This window comes from Euphorbia lathyris, chromosome 2 (genome assembly GCF_963576675.1).
Source record: "Euphorbia lathyris chromosome 2, ddEupLath1.1, whole genome shotgun sequence".
Classification (NCBI taxonomy): Eukaryota; Viridiplantae; Streptophyta; class Magnoliopsida; order Malpighiales; family Euphorbiaceae; genus Euphorbia; species Euphorbia lathyris.
In genome coordinates this window covers 87517064-87539825 of record NC_088911.1, presented here as the reverse complement: position 1 = coordinate 87539825, position 22762 = coordinate 87517064, and the positions used below count along the sequence as shown (strand labels likewise).

General features: G+C 40.9%; 1 protein-coding gene and 2 non-coding genes across 3 annotated transcripts; 2 read left to right on the top strand and 1 right to left on the bottom strand.

Moving 5' to 3' along the window:
* Positions 1-225: 225 nt before the first annotated feature.
* Positions 226-332, bottom strand: LOC136221290 (small nucleolar RNA R71). Its single transcript, XR_010685064.1, has one exon. It is a non-coding gene; the product is annotated as a small nucleolar RNA R71 (small nucleolar RNA).
* A 1756-nt stretch (positions 333-2088) lies between these two features.
* On the top strand, positions 2089-5070 carry LOC136217204 (uncharacterized). Its single transcript, XM_066003798.1, has 6 exons — positions 2089-2418; positions 2490-2771; positions 2886-3593; positions 3891-4368; positions 4423-4608; positions 4961-5070. Exons 1-6 carry the CDS (start codon positions 2089-2091, stop codon positions 5068-5070), a joined length of 2094 nt encoding a protein of 697 aa, XP_065859870.1.
* Positions 5071-22127: 17057 nt separating this feature from the next.
* Positions 22128-22234, top strand: LOC136221374 (small nucleolar RNA R71). The gene has a single exon (XR_010685140.1). It is a non-coding gene; the product is annotated as a small nucleolar RNA R71 (small nucleolar RNA).
* The last annotated feature ends 528 nt before the right edge of the window (positions 22235-22762 follow it).

Here is a 22762-nt window from a genome sequence, read left to right as displayed (position 1 = left end):
TACTATGAAGATCCTAACTCACATCTTGACAAATTCATGGAATACTGCAGCACTTTCAAGTGCGAAGACGTCACATCTGAACAGACCTTCCAGAAGCTGTTTAGATTTTCTCTGAAAGAAGAAGCTGCAGAATGGCTACAATCCATTGAGCCAGGGTCTCTCACTGACTGGGACACTACAGTATCAACGTTTCTAGCAAAGTACTTCCCTCCGTCAAAGACTGCACAATTCAGAAGCGACATCACCTCGTTTAGGCAGTCCGACAGTGAGAACTTACATCTAGCCTGGGAGAGGTTCCAGAAGTTGTTAAGACGGTGCCCCCACCATGGTTACCAGCGGTACCAGCTTGTTGACATGTTCTACTCAGGAATATCTCTTGTCAGCCGTGCCTTTCTGGATGCAGCAGCGGGAGGAAATCTATTCAACAAGACTGCAGTTCAAGCGTACAATCTGATGAAAGAATTAGCTGAACGAAGTGCATGTTGACAAGTTGAGAAGTCGGCTCCAAAAAGAGGCACAACAGCTGAAGAGTTCCCTGGAATATTTTCAGAATCAAATCATCAGATAGCAGCGCTTACAGAAAAAGTAGATCTGCTGGGGACTCACCTGAAATCACTAGAACCAGTAGCAAGCTGTGAGGTTTGCAGCGGAGGGCACAAGAACGTGGAGTGCCCGATGGTACTTGAACAGATCCATTATCTAAAACAGTATGGGTCAAATAGCACACTTTGGCAGCAGAACAGACACCGAGGATCAGGTTCTGAGACTGAATGGGAGAGAAGTATAGATGTCCTGAGAGAGAGCCTGAGTGCCATAGAAGGAAGGATGGCACACAATGAAGCTTTCTGCCAAAGGCTTCAAACACAGGTCAGTAAATTGGTAGAAGAGGAAGCACGAGCAATCACGCTTAGGAGCGGAACACAGGTAAGCGCACCAGACTTTGTGCCTCAGCAAGACAAGGTTTCAGACCCCATTCCTGATAATATCTCTACCCCGTCTGCTCCACATGTAAGTGTTTCTGATCCAACTCCGACTACTGAAACTGATGTACCACCAACACAGGTTACCTTGCCTTATCCTACTTCTGGGAGAGCTAAGTTAGACAAGGATTATTCCAAAATGTTAAATGTGTTTAAGAAAATCGAGATTAACCTCCCGTTTCTTGAACTTCTTGAGAATATGCCTGTGTACGGAAAATTTTTAAAAGAGCTGATCTCTAAAAAGAGAAAATTAGGAGATCATGAGACTGTAATGCTAAGCCAGGAATGTTCTGCCATGCTAACAAATCCGTTACCTAAAAAATCTAAAGATCCTGGTAGTTTTAGCATTCCCTGTACAATAGGCAAGGTTCATTTTAAACGTGCTTTATGTGATCTTGGTGCAAGCATAAATCTTATGCCGTTGTCTGTTTACAGGAAATTAGGAATGGGAGACCCAAAGCCTACGTCAGTCACAATTCAGTTGGCTGACAGGTCTATAAGGCGTCCGGTTGGAGTGGTGGAAGACATTTTGGTCAAGGTAGATCAGTTCATCTTCCCAGCTGACTTCGTGATCATGGACATTGAAGAAGATGATCAAGTCCCGATCTTATTAGGGAGGCCTTTTCTCGCCACTGGACGAACACTGATTGATGTTAAGGGAGGCAAATTGATTCTCAGGCTTCAAAACGAGGAAGTTGAATTCAACATTCTAAAATCTATGAAATTTTCTATTGATGATGAATGTTGTAATTTTCTGAGCGTAACTGACTCTTTGGTTGAGAATGTTTTCCAGGAAACTGAAGAACGGAACCTGAGTATTGAACTAGATGAGGAGCCATTGGATTTGGAGACCGAGGTAGAAGGTAAAGAGGGTTGTCATTGGGCCCAGCATGACGAACTCTTGGACAAAGAAACCAAGACAAGGCCTAAGACCTCGATTGAAGAACCACCAACCCTCGATCTCAAACCGTTACCTGCCCATTTAAAATATGTGTTCTTGGCACCTCCTTTACACTTACCTGTGATTATTTCGGCTGAACTTACAGGTCCTGAGGAAGATCGCTTGGTGGAGGTGCTGAGGAAGCACAAGGGAGCGTTTGGATGGTAAATGTCTGACATCAAGGGAATCAGCCCGTCTCTCTGTGAACACCGGCTCTATATGGAGGATAAGGTGAAGCCGACTGCTCAACCACAGAGAAGACTCAACCCAAAAATGAAGGAAGTAGTGAAGGCTGAGGTAATTAAGTTGCTTGATGCAGGGATGATCTATCCAATCTCTGACAGCCAGTGGGTGAGTCCCGTGCATATAGTGCCGAAGAAGGGGGGCACAATAGTGACATTGAATGAGAAGAATGAACTAATCCCGGTACGGAAAACTACCGGGTGGCGAATGTGTGTGGGCATCCGTTCATTGATCAAATGCTTGAACGCATGGCAGGTAAGTTTTTCTTCTGTTGTGTGGATGGGTATTCGGGCTACATGCAAATATCAGTGGATCCTGACGATCAGGAAAAGACCATTTTCACTTGCCCTTTTGGGACATTTGCATATAGACGGATGCCCTTCGGGTTGTGCAATGCACCTGCTACGTTTCAGAGGTGTATGACAGCTATATTTTCTGATATGATAGAAAAATTCATGGAGGTCTTTATGGATGATTTTTCTGTTTTTGGTACTACTTTTGATAGATGTTTGCATAACTTGGGATTAATGCTGCAAAGATGTGAGGAAACTGACCTAGTCCTAAACTGGGAAAAGTGTCAGTTTATGGTCACTGAGTGTATAGTTTTAGGGCATAAGGTATCACGAAAAGGGATTGAGGTAGACCCTGCTAAAGTTGAGGTCATTGAAAAACTACCTCCCCCTTCCAGTGTCAAAGCAGTTAGGAGTTTTTTAGGCCACGCTGGTTTTTATAGGCGCTTTATTAAGGATTTTTCTAAAATTGCCAGGCCTATGACCCAATTGTTGCTGAAGGATGCCAATTTTGTTTTCACACCTGAATGTCTTGAATCTTTTAACACTTTAAAAGACAAATTGATTAAAGCTCCCATAATGGTTAGTCCCAACTGGGATTTACCATTTGAGCTAATGTGTGATGCTAGTGACACAGCTGTAGGTGCATGCTTAGGTCAAAAAGTGGATAAAATTTGCCGACCAATTTCATATGCTAGTAGAACTCTGAATGACGCTCAATTAAATTATACCACCACAGAAAAAGAGTTATTAGCTGTGATTTTTGCACTTGACAAGTTTCGTTCATATTTGGTGCTTTCAAAAGTTATTGTTTACACTGACCATGCTGCATTGAGGTATTTGTTTTCAAAACAGGATGCCAAACCTAGACTCCTTAGGTGGATTCTATTACTGCAGGAGTTTGATCTGGAGATACGAGATAAGAAGGGAGTTGAAAATGTGGTTGCTGATCATCTTTCTAGATTGGAACAAGAGGAGGTGGATGCAGACACCGATGCAGACATCCAGGAGACATTTCCCGACGAGCACTTACTGTCAATTAGACATGTCCCTTGGTTTGCCGATTTTGCTAATTTCCTTGTAGGAAAGCTGATCCCTCTAGACCTCTCTTACCAGCAGAGGAGGAAGTTCCTGCACGACGCAAAGCAGTACCTCTGGGATGATCCCTACCTATTCAAGGTTTGTGGCGACAACATCATCCGTCGGTGCATTCCTGAGGAGGAGGTAGCTTCCGTCCTTGCATTCTGTCATTCTAAAGAGGTAGGTGGCCACCATGGCGCGGACAGAACTGCAGCTAAGGTACTCCAAAGTGGGTTCTATTGGCCCACAATCTTCCATGATGCTTTTAATTTTGTTAAAAACTGTGATAAGTGTCAACGAACTGGTAACATTTCACAGAGACATGCCATGCCTATGAAACCAATTTTAGTCTGTGAAATCTTTGATGTTTGGGGGATAGACTTTATGGGACCTTTCCCGAAGTCGCTCAAAAACGAGTACATCCTTATAGCCATGGACTACGTTTCTAAATGGGTGGAGGCTGTAGCCCTGCCTAGTAATGATGCGCGAGCTGTCATCCGATTCTTGCAAAAGAATATCTTCACACGGTTTGGCACCCCCCGCACCATTATTAGCGATGGAGGGTCTCATTTTTGTAATCAAGCTTTTAAACAGGTCCTGCATAAATATGGGGTCACTCATAAAGTGGCTACCCCGTATCATCCCCAGACTAGTGGTCAAGTTGAAGTGTCAAATAGAGAGATCAAAACCATTCTTGAAAAAACAGTAAATTCCTCTAGGCATAATTGGTCACTCAAATTAGATGATGCCTTGTGGGCATATAGGACAGCGTTCAAAACACCAATTGGCATGTCCCCATTCAGGCTAGTTTACGGTAAGGCATGTCATCTCCTTGTAGAACTCGAACATAAAGCTTACTGGGCTACCCGTTTTCTAAACTTTGATACACGAGTTTCAGGTGAGAAACGGTTATTGCAGCTTGATCCCCTGGAAGAGTTCAGGCTCAGTGCCTATGAGAATTCACGGATCTACAAGGAGAGGACGAAAAGATGGCATGACAAGAGAATAATCAAACTCCACTTTGAGGTAGGGGATAAGGTTTTACTGTACAACTCCAGGCAGCGATTATTCCTTGGTAAGCTGAAGTCGAGGTGGTATGGACCGTTTGAGGTCACCCAGTTATTCTCCTCCGGAGCAGTCGAGATCACAAACGGCCACAATGCCCCTTTCAAGGTCAACGGGCAGCGTCTGAAAATTTATGAAGATAACTTGGGCGTAGTGGAAACACTGCGTTACATAGAGGCCCCCTGAGGGAGTTTTTCCTATCATATCTCTTTTCTTTCACTTACTGTTCAATTTCATAAATATGCATCTTTTGGAATTAAATGCATGATTTAGTGTGGGGGAGGAGGCAATAGGATAGGACATTTTGTACATATACCAATTGCATGTTTTATGCCATTATTTGTGTTTTGTGGCATGTTTAGCTTTTGCTTTCAATATTTTGCTTTCAGTAGTTAGAAATAAAAAGAATCTTAGGCAGTTGATTTTTGATGCATCTAGCAATCCTGACATTACAGTTGAAATTGTGCTTTGAAAGTCTGAAAGCTCAGTTGAAATCGATGCATGCAAAAACTTGTGAACAACATTTGAGTCTCCAAAGAGTGTTATTTAACTAAGATTGACATGGAACGTTTCGTTAGGTGAGGCTAGGATTGTTGCAAATAACCCCTAAATTGTGAGCTAGAGCCTAAAGGTCAATATTTTAGACTCATTTTTAGGAACAATCGATCTCTTAGGTGTGGGATTACAGTTATTGTCATTATGCTCATAGGAATTGCATCCAATACTGGTTGAATATTGTGTTATAATTGAACTTGAAATGATTAGGCAATCTAGGTTTAGCCCTTTGTGAACTTAGCCTATTCTTTGATTAGCCAAAATCCCTTACCAATTCCACTAGATCAGCCCCTTTGAGCCTTATTTACCCATTTTCTTTGATAAACCTTGTTACAAGCCCTTAGCCTTCCTAAATACCCTTTCTCACCCAAGTTAATTGACTCAATTTCGGTTAGAAAATCCTTAGGCACACATCCTTCAAATTTCCATTAGCTACCATTGAAAGGTTGTAATTCTAAATAGAAGAAGTAACCAATTCAAATTGACCCTTTGTCCCCTCTATCTCAAAAGAAAAGAAAAGAAATATATATGGTTCAAAATTGAACCGAATAAATTATAGAGGAAATGATAAAAGGCATTCTTTAATTACTTCCCAAACTGAAATAAATCAACCTTGAGCTTCTATCTCGCATATAGCGGGAAAAGTGCCAATTTTTGCGAAAAAATATTCCAGCTAGTTGAGTCATTAACTTTTTGCCTAAATTCCCTTTTTCCTACCCCCAAACCTTAGCCTATGTTACAACCCTTTGAAGACCTATAATCTTGTTTGATTGTGATGTGTAATTTCGACTGGATGGATGATGCAATTCCAACGTGACCATTTTGTGCAATAGACTGTAGAGCGTTTGCCAAATTCATATTTCACCCAAACACTTGAGTGCAAGAGCGACCACCTGTGAGCTAGCAATCGTAGTCCTCGCCTTTTTGTTTTCGCAAAGTGTTGGTTGATAAAACTAATTAATCAGTTTTGGAGATTTATCTGAGGTTCACTTTGTTTTTAATTGTGACGTGAGTAGTCTGAGACCGTATAGATGATAAAAATGCAGTGGATCTTTGTCTATGTACGGGAGCTATTTGTTGAGTTTTAGTTGCCTTTGATTCTTTCTTGCTTGCTGACAAGCAAGATTCAAGTGTGGGGGGGTTGATAGCTCCCATTTATATAGGGTTTTTAAGATTGTTTTAGTTCGTTTTTGCTTTATTTCCATTTAATTTCAGTATCATTTTGCTATCTTTCAGTTAAAATCAGTAATTTCCATTATTTATGGCATTTTCTGTATTTTCAGGTGCTTTGGGACTGTTTGAGCATTTTCGAACCAGACCCGTGCCTTGTGGAGCACCTCCGGACAATTCAGGGACCGTCGGAGCAACTTTCGGAAGTCCAGGGCCCAAAACAAAGAAAAACCGGATTCAGCCCCAATTTAGTGCATGTCTCGCCGACACAGTGCCTGTCTCGTCGAGACAGACCCTCGTCTCGTCGAGACACTGCCTGTCTCGACGAGACGAGGCGGGCCGATGGTTCCCAAAGGGAACCATCGCGTGGTGTCTCGACGAGATGCCTAGTGTCTCGTTGAGACACCCTCTTGTCTCGTCGAGACACCTCTTGTCTCGACGAGACGAAACGATAGGAAGCAATTTCCCAGCGTTTCCTCACTCCCTAGGTGCGAATTTCAACCTGCAAAATGCCCAAACTACCCCTAACTAAGCCTGCACTATAAATAGAACATGATGTCATCTTTGTGGGGGGACTCCTTTTTCCTTTTTGTTCTTCTCTCTCTTTCCTTGTATTAGTTTTGATTATTTTGATTTACTTCGATTGAAATGGTTCTTAGCTTCTTGAAGATTGATATAGGAGAGAGTCCTCTCCCGATTTGTAATCAGAATCAGACGAAATCGGGTTTTATATTCCTAATTCCTTATTCTGTGTCTTACTTTTTGCTTATTTGAATTAATGATGATTCAGGCTTATAATAATTGCTTGTTTAGTTTAACTATGAACTAATCCCTATCCAATCTGGGATGGGGATGATTTGATTGCATAACCATGTATGATTAGGGATTCAGTTTACTGGATTGTTTCCAATTGATTAGATTATGCGAGCTTAATGTCTTAGATTTGTCAGGGATAGGATGATTGCTAGAATGAGATTCGATGATGATCAACTAGCCTGACATAACAGAACCTAATGCCTTGAGTCTGACAAATTTAGGATTGCAGATAGGTAGTTACCTGACCAAGGAACTACCTAATCCGAATTAGCATAATCTGACCTTGCTAGAGACCACTAGGAGTGCGGGCTAGCGGCTGGGCTACGACTTTAGCCTTAATCACCACACACCCTAATGCTTTGCATGCCCTAGGTTATATGCCGAATCAAGCCGTCAACCAAATGCATGTGAATAGACTACAGGAGATTGACAATCTCCACGTGGTTAATTAGGTGGTTACCGTCAATTATCATTATGATATGAAACTAAATCCCAGTAAATCATACATGGGATCCAATTAAGGGAATCCCCATCTTAGATTGTTTCATCAATTAATTCGAATTCTTCCCTGTCAAACGCTTTTATCTTTTATTTTAGAAAATTTGCCTCTTTAATCACTCCACCACATATTCAACCTTCCGAACAATTGTGTGCCCACCTTGGGCCGACTAGTTGTGATAAATAGTCCTTGTGGTTCGATCCTGTGCTTAGCACTGTATTACTTGCTGCGATAGGATACACTTGTCCTATTAACCGCTATATAATTTACGAGCATCACGTGTAAGGAAGTTCTTCAACCTAAAAGACTCAGAGACTCATTTACGCGAGGCGTGCTTCAGCTACGTGCGACGTAAAAGACCCAATTCAAGCAATAAAAACTCAGAGACTCAACCACGCGAGGCGCACCCCAGTCTACGCGGGGCGTGGTTGAGACAACAAGATCTGGATTTGGTCCACATGCAGGAGATTTCTGACGGAATGGGCAAACACGCGGGGCGTTCCACACCATACGCGAGGCGTATGATGGGAATTCTGCAGAAAATAATGTTGCTCCATGCTTGTACTTTGTGAAATTACAAATCTACCCTAGCTTGATGTGTATAAATAGGAGTGACTAGCACTCATTTCATAGATCTCTCTTTTGGATATAAAAAACTCTTGATATAGATTAAGTTCTTGTTATTGTAGTTTTAGATTTTGTTTTTAGGCTTTATATAGCTGAACTCTAGCATCTTGAGAGCTTGTTCGTTGATTCCGGCATCCCGTCAAAGTTCCGTTCCATCTCTGTTCACCAAGCTCGAAAGCTCCACCTCCAAGACCTAAGAGACGGCTTTGAGTCCGGTTAGCTAGTTCCGAGGGTGGATTCTTCCCTTTTCACTTGCTAACTAGCTTGTACTCTTCCTATGTACTAGGCTTGGTTGTATTTCATATTTGCATTCTACATATTTATAATTTATGATTCATAATCTCTTTTTCTATATATGTGTTGATGTTTGTTACTTGTTTTGATACTCGTAATTGATTATTGTGTAGGAGAACGCGATTTCCGACGCCATTCGGGCTATCTTTAGGGATTCACATAGGTGTTGCCTTACCGGAAGTGACGCTCCGGAAACCGTAGGAATTGACAAGCCACGGAACTTACGGGCCCTAATTTCTGATCCCAAGCATTAGACACGCCTTGACTAGGAACCACGTAGTCTAAGTACTTCACGGGTCGGTCACACTACACGTAGTCGTCATTGCAAGAGTAAATCATTAACCGTATATACATTAGGAGTCATTGTTTGTCATATTTATAACTTATCTCCATCCATATCATTTCGTAGAGTTTTGTTATATAAATTTGCCTCACCCGTAGTTAGGAGTAGTTTGTAGTTGTTCCCCGAATCAACTCAAAGTATTCACCGCTTAGATAACATACAAAACAGAGTCGTTTAATACTTGCAGTTATAAATCCCGCGGATTCGAAACCTGGTCTTAACCGGATTATTACTTGATACGACGGGGTACACTTGCCCCTAAGTTGTAGCGTCTAGTAGAGATAAAGTAATTAGGAAGATCACATCTATAGCCATAACGCACTTATCGTAATATATTTTTCGTCATAGAAACTCTACCTAGGCGCCGCACGCATCAGACAGCAGCTCGGGTTGCACCTCACGGCGCAACCCGACCGCTGTCCTACGGTTGCTGCCTCGCGGCGGACCAGACGCAATGGCTGCTGTCAAACGGCAGCAGCCACGTGTTCGGGCCCGGCCCGAAACTACATATTTTAAAATCGTTTTAAAATAGTTTTTAAATATATATTTATATACATATATGTTTCAGAAATTAATAGTTTTCTGTTTTTGATTATCGGATAAAAGAATTTATTTAAAAGTTTGTTTTACCTATTTGTAAATCAAAAGTATTAAATGAATTAAAATCAAAATAACCGGGATATGCATATATAAGATTTTGTATAGTTGTATTAATCTAATATGTAATTGCTACATTTAATTAGATTAAATATAGAAGATACGAAACTGATAGAATTAAAATTGGATGAAAGTTAATTTGATAAGTTAATTCGATTAACCTAAATATTACATAAATATTTTATGTAATCAACCAATTAAATTTATTTAATTGAGTCTATGTATGTTTGGAGTTATGGACATATTTGGACCCTCTATTTAGTCTTTTGGTATTTTTAAAATAGGGCTTGCGTGTCCTGCCTATCTACTATCTATTGTAATTTCTCCTCTCATCTAATTCCCTTCAAGATAATTGAAGTTTTCTTTAGTAGTATAGAAATTAATATGTAATTTCAAGGTGCCATGGAGAAGACGGAGGACCTAAAGAGAAATATGTAATAGTTATTATTTCCCTTTTGGCCTTTTATTCCGTTTCTGGCTCAACGGAATAATTTAGATAATATGTCCATAACACCAATGTATGTGTCTGATGTATGCTAAAGCAAATCAAGACTAGGTTAGATTATGAGACTTAAAATAAAAATCCCTCACTAATTAAAAGTTAAGTAAATAAGCAAGTTATTAAAATCGGTTGCCCCTCCCTAATATTATAATTCAGCCGGCAGTACTGAGGGCCTTTGGGTTGTTGAGTAAACTCAAGCTCGGGGTCTTATGGTAACACCTGAATTATCGAAAAATCATTTTTCATGAATATGGGGTAATACTTAAATTAGATTATGATAATCGAATGGGTAAACTCATGTTATCGTAAACTAATGGGCAATATGGTTGGGATTAATATGAATAACATATTAGTTACTAGGTAAAGGCTATGGTTACTTTGTTTTTGACAAAGTAAATCTTACTTTGTGTGTTTTCACCATTGGATGAATTTTATACTCCATCATCCAATGGTGAAAATAACCAAGTAAGGTTTACTTTGTCAAAAACAAAGTAACCATAGAATGCACCTAGTTACTAATGTGGTTAGTAACCCAATAACCTAGGAATCACATTATTGATGTGATTGATTGCATGAATCTACCTAACAAATGAGACTATCTTGTTGAGTAAACTCAAGGTGAAATCTCAGGAGTTAGGATCCTAGCTCACTAAAGGATTTGTGAAATTCTTCGAATTAATATGGAGGGCTATTAATTTGGCAAAATAGTGAGAGCAATTTAAAATAAATTAAAAGACCTATAATTTTAGATTGATGTACTTTAAAGCAAATGAATAACATACGTTTACTCTTTCTCACTCTCAGGTTAAATTAAAACACTCCTAAAATCATGACTAAAACCAATCTGCAAAATATACTTAGCGATAACAAGTTGAACGGTTCAAACTTCACTGACTGGTATCGCAACCTCAAAATCGTTTTGAAGTTCGATAAGATAGGGTATGTACTTGATACATTGATACCCCCTAACCCGGCTGATGATGCTCCCACGAAGAGATCGATGCTTACCAAAAGCACAAGGCTGATGACGATCATGCGGGATGCATCATACTTGCATCGATGACACCGGAATTGCAAATGCAACATGAGGAAAGGGATGCCTTTTCCATCATCATGCACCTAAAGGAGTTGTTTGGGAAACAGACTAGGTGTGAATGCTATGAGATATCAAAATTGTTATATCGTTGTAGGATGCAAGAGGGCACATGTTGTCTCCTGAATGGACTCTAGCAAGTGTACTAGATACAAGTAATAAAGTGATAAGTCAAGTATCGTATCCACATGGATTGAGGACCAAAGTTTATAAGAAATACTTTGTAGAACAGGGTGTTCGTGTGCGTAACTTCTTTAGATTGAGAGAAGTTGTTTAAAACAGTAGCAAAGTCAATGATTTAGGAGATTAAAAAGGAGTATTTAATGATGATAAAAGGCAGAACAGGTTAAGCACAGCGGAACATGTTACTTTCAGTCTATAAACATCCTATTTATTCATGAATGACGTAAAGTGAAGTCAAGGTCTCTGCTTTAATGCCCTCTTAAGTCAACTCTCGTGTTTTCTTAAGATTCTAAGACGTACTACAACCTTAAGCGTCCCTAAAGTTGGTTCTTTCTCGCATTACGATCGAAACAGCATTTCAATGAAGAAAACCCTTGATACAACCTCCTGACATCTCTGTTTCGGGGTTGAATGCTTGACAAATAGTTCCGTGAAGATGAAAGCAGTTTCCTATCATGCATCTAACACTATCATACATGCATTTAGCAATGGAGTTAAAGATTTGTCAAGCACATCATAATATATCAACATTCATTCATAAATAAGATAATAAACGACTTACATAATCGGCCCTAACTGGCCAAACCCATTCAAAATGACTACTCACTCATAGTGTAGAGTGAACAGCCTGAGTTAATTCCACAAACCTCCATTGATTGAGTCATCTTCCTTAGAGAGCTTTTCATCTCTCAAAGAAACCAAAAATTCTAGTTAAACGATTATCCGAAGTCAAAAGGTACTCCTCTCCTTCCCTCCACTACGTCTATATAAAGGAAGAAATACAAGCCGTACCACAAAATATTACAAAAAGATTGTTTTTCTACAGCTAAGTTACTAGGAAATGATTAATTCTAATTTGACCCTTGAACACTCAAGGGGGTGATCCATCTTGTCATCATGTTGCTTTTCTGCCTTTCCTATGTCTGCTATCACTGCCACGCCGCTCCTGCCACTTGTCCAGTCGCTATCCGTCATCGGGTATGCATCGGAGATCCGCTGGATCAAAGGGTGCTAGACTCCTCAAGGTTTGTTGCAAAACAGGCTGTGTAGTAGCCCTTTTTGACTTAATCAATACAAATCTGCATGAAACACTTATAAGTCCTTTTATTAAGGAAATTTCGCCTAAAATACACACAAATTGTTATTAACACGCTGCATTATCGCAGTCATATTCATGCCTAACAAATACCCCCAAATAGAATCCTTACTTGTCCTCAAGTAAAAATAACAACAACATCACAAGGGATTAGGTATGAATAATGGAAGAATATTTAGAGAATAAAGATGAACAGGGGAAACAGATTTAGGAAAATGATTCAATCAGAAAGAATTTATGACAGAAAACTTTTTGATCACTTTGTGATTGCTAATGAGGTTTTTGCTAGAGTTAAAATTTATATCCCTTTCTTATGAAATTCCTCAAATCTTCAAATTGAACCTCAATCATCATTTAAACCACCTGCTTTGCTCCAAGTGCCTCACTAAGTTCAGGAGGATTCACTCACTCTCGAATGGCCTTTGTTGCCATAGGGGAAAGGATCATCGCTCCTCAGCTTAATACCACTATCGTCAGGCTATGACATTGCTCGTTAGCCCTATCTCGATGGATCAAAAAATTTCCGATCATAGTCAAAAGGTCTTAAACATAGGTTGTAATGTTAGGCTAAGGCTAAGGTATGGAAGTGAATGGCCATTTAAGTGTAAGAGTTTTTATCTACATGCAATGCAATTCACCATACTCAGCACTCAACATTGATCACTTCACACAGCCTGTTTCACAACATCGGCCAAACTATTCTTCAAACACACAAAATACAATCATCCAAACATTTCATTTTAGGCTCAAGATATAAATATGTGTCTTGAAAATGAAGAGACTTTATTCAAATATTTTTCTGTTATCTTCTACAATTCCTATTTGGGATTTTTATTTTTATTTTTCTTTTAACCTTATTCGAAAAGTGGCCCTCACTCCATCATCATCCCTCAAATGTCATTATTTCAACAATTTGATCATTATACACTCAGATTTTTTTTTTCAAAAATTGCATTTTCTTTAACTAGAGCAGCTTGTTCTGAGGCATGAGACAAATTCAAGGCATTTTGGGATTACAGTGAAGGGAATTGGTTCCTTTAAGTAGTGTTTTAAAAAAAATAGGTCAAGGCTCAAGTTGGATATCCTAAAAATGTGAGTGCAAAGCACGGGTAGGCCTTTTGTGGAGTGAATTTCGGATCTAAATGCCTTTTTCCTCCTATGTTCGTCCAAAATTTAACCAAGGCAACCAAAGCAATGCCTACCTAAAGACAATACGCACTAGCCCTCTCATGAAGAATCAGTGCATTTTCATGCTAATGTAGGCTCAAGTTCTCACATTTTAGGGCTTTTTGCATTGGAGCAGGAGATTCTTTAAGTGAAGATTGAGTTAAAACTTAAATTTTTTTAGAACTTCTTGATTTGGGAGTTCAAAAAATTTACACAAAGGTATTTCCTCAAATCGCAATCACAAAAGCACAAACAGCTAGGAATTAGATGAGAGAATAAGATAATTACAAGAAAACAAATAACGGACAATTTGCTTAAAGCAGACGTCGAGATTTATTAGAGGGTATTTATTGAACATAATATTGACAACAACAGCATGCTTCATCTTTTTATCATGTTATGCTCAGGTTAAACGCATGCATCCCACCCCCAAATAAAAATCAACATTGTCCCCAATGTTACACTACAAACGGGAGAAAAAGAATCATAACATGATCGCATTGGAGTGTAACAATAAATGTAAAGAAGGGTTATAAGTGTTACCGGATGCTTGGATAGCGACAAGTGTGAAGGTTTAGACATGTGGGGAATGAGAGGACTCAACCTCTCGATCCTTAGCAGGAGCAGTACCATCCCCTTTCGAGGAGGTAGCGACATGTGTTTTAGGGGCAGCAGATTTCGCTCTTACCAGACTTTTGACCGAGGTACCCGAAGGACTTTCCCGCCCATGCTCCTCTACACAGAGACGCTTCAGCATATCCACTTCTCCTTCTAGAGTAGCAGTTTTATGCTCAAGGGCATGGGTCTGGTCTCGGTTAGCTACATTTTGCACAAACAGGGCATTGAACTTACAAACAATATCATCATTGGTGAGCTTTGCACATTTCATGTAAAAGGCAAGGTCTTTTTCGTGCTCAACTTGCTCGGACTCAGAGGAGATAGAGATAGTAGGTTCACACTTTCTCTTTCGGCTTTCGACTCTCGTTGCTTCAACAAAGTCTGCCATCCAGACCCACTTACCATTCACCAGTTTCCCAAACAACATGCTCCGTAAACTCCTTAAATCAATCTGGTCAGGGTGGTTCACAACAGTGAGCCGGGTGCGGTCCTCTGGCTTAAAAACCCCAATTTCTTCTGCAATCAGAGTCACGATAATCCTACAGCAAATGACCGAGGAATTCTTCTTTCCAAAGTTGGCAATGTACTCCCCAAACCAATAGCCTAAATTCATTCTAGGCCCAGTTGTCATACTCCACAGAGCCGTAAGGTTGACATGGGGAATAGTGGCCTGGTTTTCGCGGGCAAAGACGGTTCCAGAGACCAGTTTATGTAGGTAACGGATGACATAGTCATCAATATTCGAAGCTTTGGAAGCACTACCGTCATACCTCGGCTGGTCCGAAATAGATTGCTAGAAAGCTTGTGGGTCAAACACATCAGGGGTTTGAGTGAACGCCTCCTTGTAACTTTCCGACTCTAGGTCATCGTCATCCGTGGCACCCAATAAACTGTTAAACATGTTCAATGAAGGCCGCTGGGTGTGAGTCATTGGCCTGAAACTAAACTTTCCTTCCTCGTCTGGGTCTGTGATCTCGGGATGGTGCTTAAACGTAGCCAGGAATTCCAACGTGAGTTCTTTGTAGGCCGCCTCCATCATTTCAAAGAAACAGCCGAAATGGCCTGCCTTCATGAGTTTCCGCACACGCTCGGCAAGTTTGAGCTTCTTCAAGGTCTCCCAGCAAACTGTTCTCACAGGTCCGAATTCTAGTTGCGGAAGTTCCTCGTAGTATGTCTGCACGGCCGCATCTTTGAACTGAGACAGCTTTTTCACCAATTTTTCATCAGGGATGAAAGCATTTGTGCTTGCTCCCGTCATTTTGCCCTTAGCTTTTTCTTTCTTTGTTGATCCTTCGATTTTTACCTGCTTGCCAGATCCACGAGTTCTCATCCTGTGCTCAAGTCTAAATAGGGTTTCCCAATGATAAAGAGCACAGAGCATGTGGTGAACCGTGAAACAAAAGTGTGAAAATAATGCAAGTCGAACGAGGCGCCATATTTTTGTTGGTCTCCTTAAGTAGGGAGAGGAAATGAAACGTCCTGTTGCCAACCCGCCTTTATGAGAGCGGTCCAAAGGATGCCACCTGGACAAGTGGTTGGCAAAAGGCACGTTTCTCCGAAGAGACACTAGGGCGACGAACGGTCACGCTTCTAAATTTGAATTTATGACTCCCCTATCCGTTGGATTTTATCGAGGAAAGGAGAGCATGTGAAAGAAGTACCTAGTGAATATGATGAGACATTTTACTTTTTCAGACTTTTAGTTCGCCTCCCAGTTTCCAAGGACAGCCCATCAATGGAAAGGTAAATCAACTCCCTATTTGAACAAGTAAAAACGTAAAACTCGACCCTTGTGGAAAAGGTGTAAGTTTTACATCTTTGCTTGCGCCGGAAGTACATATTGTTGGTCCCTTATAACGTGACAAGTTAGTTCCAAGGGGGGGGGATAGGAACTATTTAAAAATTTGTCCGTTGAGGCTGACTTCTTTTCTTATGAAAAGGTTTACACAACGTCACTAAGTAGATTCAAGACACAAGCTTAGTCAACTTGTGACTAAGTCTGCTTCTTTACTTGAGTCAGGAGATAGCACTTAGAGTCTAATCCTGAACTCAGCTTCTTAGTAGACTTAACTCAGCATAAGTTCTTTACTTAGTCAGTTTTATAGCAAGCAATATATATTAAGGAGTTTAAGGGTTAGAAAGATGTTACTCATCATACTTATCCTGGTTCGGCCTCTCCGCCTACGTCCAGTCCCCGGAACTCGTTCCGAGCTTTTTGAATTCTCTACTGAGCTCTTTAAAGGTAGAGCACGAAACCTTTTACAAATAGAAGCTGAGTATAACAAGAGTACCTTCCTCTATACCTCTACTCACTCCTATATCTACGCTGAGTACTATAACCGAGTACTCAGCCTCTCCTTTCTATTCTTCTAGAAATGATAAAGTGTTTGTCCTAAACAACGATTGTTAAGACACTTTAGATGATTGGAAATCACTCTAGACTTTTACACAATAAGATGGAAATTGGTGTAAGGTATTTGCTTTGCTTTTCTCACAGAATATTCGAGTATGAATTTGGTCAGCGTTTCGACTAATTGAAGTTCTGCATCGATTGAAGCAAATGGATGGCCTTTATATAGTGACACTTGAGGCACCTGGTCATTTCGAATTTCGAAATAACCGTTGGAGGGAAACGGCTTCATGTCGTTGTCACTCTGGGCATGCTCAGCGTCGTTGGCCAATAGGATTCACGCATCTTCTGTCTTCGTCAGTCTTCGACAGGATGTTTCGACATTTAAGGAAAAGTCCACAAGACAGCTTTCTGCGCCTTCTGAACTTTTCCCAAAGTAGAAATACTTTGTCTAGAAGTTGAACATTGCCTGCCGCTGTCCAGACTGCTTTGTCGTCTAACTCAGCAGCTTCTACTTGAAGCTTTTGCCACGAAGGCTTCTCGATCCTTCTCTTGCTGAGTCGTCGTTTTAGTTGATACAGCTTCGTTTTGAACTCTTGGGCCGAATGGTATTGATGTGTTGACTTGGGCTTGACTTCCACTTTATGGGCCTTTGGGCTTTTTAATCTCAATGTCTTATACACAATTAAACTCAACATTGAACAAACACATTAGTGTAATAAATCAAAGCATTTAAATTTAATGTGTTAGAATATTTTTATCATTACTTAAATAATTTTGTCAAATCAAAATCATGTGGAAAGGTGTTTCAACACATATTACGGACCATTGCACGACACAAAATGGATCTAAACTACCTTTAACAAAATTTAACAAAATTTGAAATGCAAACTAATTTAAATGCAAAGTTACTTGTGCTACAATTGGTGTTTGTAGCGAACACCCTGTTTGTGCTTCTACTGGCGCGGGGGGTCTTGGAAGTGAACTGTATCGATCTTCCTTGTGTGATCATTCTCTAGATAGGGTTTCAGTCTTTTCCCATTCACCTTAAAAGGTTCCTGACCCTCCTTCCCAATTTCAACTGCACCATGACCAAACACCTTGTTTACTCGATAAGGTCCTGTCCATCTTGATTTCAGCTTCCCAGGAAACAACTTGAGTCTCGAATTGTACAAGATAACTCTTTGTCCTTCGTGAAACGTCTTCATCTAGATTTTTCTATCGTGCCACATCTTGGTCTTGTCTTTATAATTCACCGCATTTTCATACGAAAACAGCCTGAACTCTTCCATGTCACAGAGTTGAAGTCTTCGTTGATCTCCCACAGCCTGTTGCTCAAAATTTAAGAAAGTTAACGCCCAAAAAGCCCTATGTTCCATTTCAACCGGCAAGTGACAAGACTTGCTGTATAGTAATCTAAACAGTTTTCTCTAAAATTCTTTTGATTTCACGATTCGAAATCTTAACCTGTCCACTTGTTTGTGGATGGTAAGGTGTGGCAATTCTATGAGAGACCCCAAGCTTGCCCATCAGCTTTTCAAATTTTGCATTGCAAAAATGGGTCCCTTGATCACTAATGATCACTCGTGGGACACCGAATCTGGCAAACGGCCTTTTCAGGAATTTCACGACCACACGAGCGTCATTGGTGGGGCTAGCCATTGCTTCAACCCACTTGCTCATATAATCAACAGCTACTAAGATATATTTATGCCCAAAGGATGTAGGGAGTGGTCCCATAAAATTTATGCCCCATATATCAAAAATTTCACAAACAACTATGTTATTGAGAGGCATGGCATTTCTAGCTGAGATATTGCCTGTTCGTTGGCATTCATTGCAAGTGCGAACGAATAGATTGGCATCTTTAAAAAGTGTTGGCCAGAAAAAACCTAATTGAAGTACTTTTGCTGCAGTTCTGCTAGCGCTATGGTGTCCTCCAGCTTCTCGATCATGACAATGGCTTAGAACAGCATGTCCCTCCTCTTGAGATATACATCTTCGAATAATTTGGTCGGCGCACAACCTGAAAAGATAGGGTTCCTCCCAAAAATAATATTTAATTTCAGCATAGAACTTCCTCCTTTGATTAGTGGACAGGTTGTGAGGTTTAAGTGAACTGGCTAGATAATTGGCAATGTCAGCAAACCATGAAGCAGGCTGTGCAATATAGAGACGTTCGTATGGAAAACTCTCCAAAATCTCAGGTTGTTCTTGGTTGCTTTGGTGAGGAATTCTTGACAAATGATTAGCTGCTACATTTTCCGTTCCCTTCTTATCCTTAATTTCGAGATCGAATTCTTGAAGTAAAAGCAACCACCGTATCAGCCTTGGTTTTGTATCCTTCTTGGCGAACAGGTAGCGTAGTGCAGTATGGTCTGTGTGAACAATAACTTTTGACAGCACCAAGTAGGGGCGAAATTTGTCGAAAGCATACACAACTGCGAGGAGCTCCTTCTTTGTCGTGGTGTAATTTTGCTGGGTCTCGGTTAATGTTTTGCTTGCATAATAGATAGGTCTGAATTTCTTCTCAACCCTTTGCCCGAGAACAGCTCCCACACACGTATCGTTTGCGTCACACATCATCTCAAAAGGCTGTTCCCAGTCGGGTCCTGCCAGTATAGGCGAGTTGATCAGCTTGCCTTTCAACAGTTCGAAAGCCTTTAGACAGCTTGCACCAAAAGAAAATTCCGCATCCTTATGAAGTAATGCTGACAAAGGCAGTGCAATCTTTGATAAACCGGCGGTAACACCCTGCGTGCCCTAGAAAACTTCTCACATCCTTTACATTAGTTGGAATAGCCAGCTTCTCTATCACTTCCACTTTAACCTTATCCACTTCCATCCCCTTTTCTGAGATTTTATGCCCGAGAACAACTCCACCTGTAACCATGAAGTGGCATTTCTCCCAATTCAAGACCAAGTGGGTCTCCTTGCATCGCACAAGCACGGCCTCGAGGTTGTTTAGACAGCTCTCAAAAGAGTTTCCATAAACAGAGAAGTCATCCATGAATATTTCTACAGTTCGCTCCACCATATCATGAAATATAGACGTCATGCATCTTTGAAACGTGGCTAGAGCGTTGCACAGTCCGAACAGTATGCGCTTGTAGGCATAGGTCCCGCATGGACATGTGAACGTTGTCTTTTCCTGGTCCTCACAGTGAATTGCAATCTGATTGTACCCCGAGTAACCGTCAAGGAAACAATAGAATGCATACCCCGCTAACCGTTCTAACATCTGGTCAATGAAGGGCAAAGGAAAGTGATCCTTCCTTGTGGCTTCGTTGAGCTTTCCGTAATCCACACAAACTCACCATCCTATTATGGTTCTCGTAGGGACCAACTCATCTTTCTCGTTGAGTACCACGGTTGTTCCTCCCTTCTTTGGTACAACGTGAACAGGGCTGGTCCACACACTATCAGAAATTGGGTAAATAATGTCGGCATCCAGCAGCTTGATCACCTCCTTTCGCACGACCTCTTTCATGTGGGGGTTCAATCTGTGCTGTGGCTAGACAGACGGCTTGTGATCCTTCTCCATCAAAATTCTGTGGACACAGACTGTTGGACTGATCCCTTTGATATCATCAATTTTCCATGCGATTGCATCCTTGTTCCTTCGCAGAACTTTCATGAGTTGAGCTTTCTGATCAGGAGTTAACTTTGAGGATATAATAACTGGACTCTCGCTGGGTGGTTCTAGGAATGCATACTCGAGGTGTGAAGGCAACGGTTTCAATTCTGGTTTAGATAATGGCACAGTTGGTATCTCCGGTGGTTCTTGATGAGTGGGCACAGTAGGATCAAAAGGGGGTGTAGGTAAGTTGGATTCAATGGAACAACCTATTCCTTCACATATGTTCACCTCTTCTCCCAATAGACTCTCTAGAGTGTCCTGTTCCTGCAAAGGGGTTAGACTTTGGAACTTATCTAAGAAACAACATGTGTCATCACTAGTGTTAGCTCGTCTTATTGCCTCATTCATTTTGAAAATGATCTCCTCCCCATTAATTCTCAAGAAAAGTTGTCCCTCCCCCACATCTATCAATGCCTTACCTGTAGCTAAAAACGGTCTACCTAGGATAATAGGAACATGCAGGTCTTCATCTATGTCCATTATGATGAAATCAACAGGCAATATGAATTTTCCTACTTTGACCAACACATCTTCCACAACTCCCCTAGGATAACATACTGAGCGATCGGCCAATTGAATAGACATTCTGGTTGGTTGTGGCTCTCCTAATCCTAGTTTAGCATATACAGAATATGACATTAGGTTTATGCTAGCTCCTAGGTCACATAGTGCATTTTCAATATTTAACCTTCCAATTGAACAAGGGATAGAAAAACTTCCTGGATCTTTTAGCTTTTTCTGAAGCTGCTGCTTGTTCTGGAGTATTGATGAACAATCTCTGTTGAGTTGGATCATGGATATGTTTTCCAGCTTTTTCTTGTTTGACAGGAGATCTTTCAAGAATTTTGCATATGACGGCATCTGTGCAAGTGCTTCGATGAACGGAATGTTGATGTGCAACTTCCTTAAGGTATCTAACACCTTAGAATTCTGTTCTTCCAGCTTTTTGTTGATCAACCGCGTTGGATATGGCACAGGAGGAACATACGGCGGAGGTGGCTTGTACATCTTTTCGCTTTCCCCCTGATCCTGCTCACTGGTAGATTTTGTCTTCCTGGTTTCTTCTTGACTAGGAATAGTCTATTCCTGCTCTCCTTCAGTTTCTTCGGATGTTTCTGCTCATTCAGCATTTTCATCAGTAGATATAATGGGTTGAGTTTGCTTACCAGATCTCAGGGTGATTGTCAGGACATCGCCCTTTGGGTTTGGTTCTGTGTTGCTTGGCATTATTCCCTTCCCTTTTGACGTAGATGCAGCTAATTGATGGACTTGTGTTTCCAGATTTTTAATTGATGCTTGTGTCTGTTTCATGAACTGCATCATCATCGTCTTCATATCTGGCTCTATATCTTCCTTTGGTGGAACAGGTTGTTTATAATGCTGCTGGGGTTGCCTCTGGTAGTGTCCTCCTTGCTGTTGTTGATATCTCGGTTGTTTCTGCTGGTTGGGCTGGCCTGTCCATCCGAAATTCAGATGATTTCTTGTGGCGGGGTTATATGTTAGAATATGGGTTCGGTGGATTCCTCTGATTATACCCTGCATAATCACATTCTGCCTGTGCACCCTTTCTCTGCTTAACTCCGAGACAGTTGATGCTGAAATGAAGGCCTCCACAAAAATCACAAATGTCATTGAATGGTGGTTCATTGTGGATCAAGGACACATTTATCTTGCCGAGCTGTTTGGCAAGCTGTTCTACCTGGCTTGTCAATTTTGACACAACATCTTCATTTCCCGCTCTTTTTCCTTCACTTCTGGCGGAGTGCGAGTTATAACTTGTGCTTACTACTCTCTCAATAAGGTCGTACAAGGCTTGTGGTTCCAGATCTTCGGGGTTTCCATTGGCTATGGACTCGATCTGGATCTTATAAATGTTGGTTACCCCATTGTAAAAGTTCTACATTTGCATCCACATCGAGATGCCATGATTGGGGACTCTCTTTAGTAATTCCTTGTACCTTTCCCATGCCTCGGCTAAGGATTCATCCTCTTCTTGCACGAAATGGGAAACCTCGTTTCTGAGCTTAATGGCTTGTCTTGGTGGGAAATATTTCATTAAGAAAGCGCTGGCCATTTCTTCCCAAGTAGTAATCGTTCTTGGTTGTAAGTTTTTCAACCAATTCTTCGCTTTATCTCTTAGAGAAAAAGGAAACAGTTTTAGTCTAATTACGTCGTCAGAAATGCCCCTGTTTGATCTGAAAGTGTTGCACTGCGTGATAAATTCAAGGATATGCCCATTTGGATCTTTCGACTGGTATCCATTGAACTGTACTGCTGCCTGCAACATTTGTATCATAGATGCTTCACCTCGAACATGTTGTTCCCTTCGTTGGGAAACACGATCCATGATGAATGTCCTTCAGTGGCTGGTCTTGAATAATCTCTGATTTGTATGATAGGAGGGTTGTTATTCTCTCCCTCTTCTTCCTGGTTTGGTTGAACTGGTTGTTCGGGTGGTACCCTTCCAGCCATTCTTCTCTCTCTTTGTCGTTCTCTTTCTCTTGCACGTCGAGCTCCCGCTCTGTTTCGTCTACACGTTCTCTCCAATTCGAGA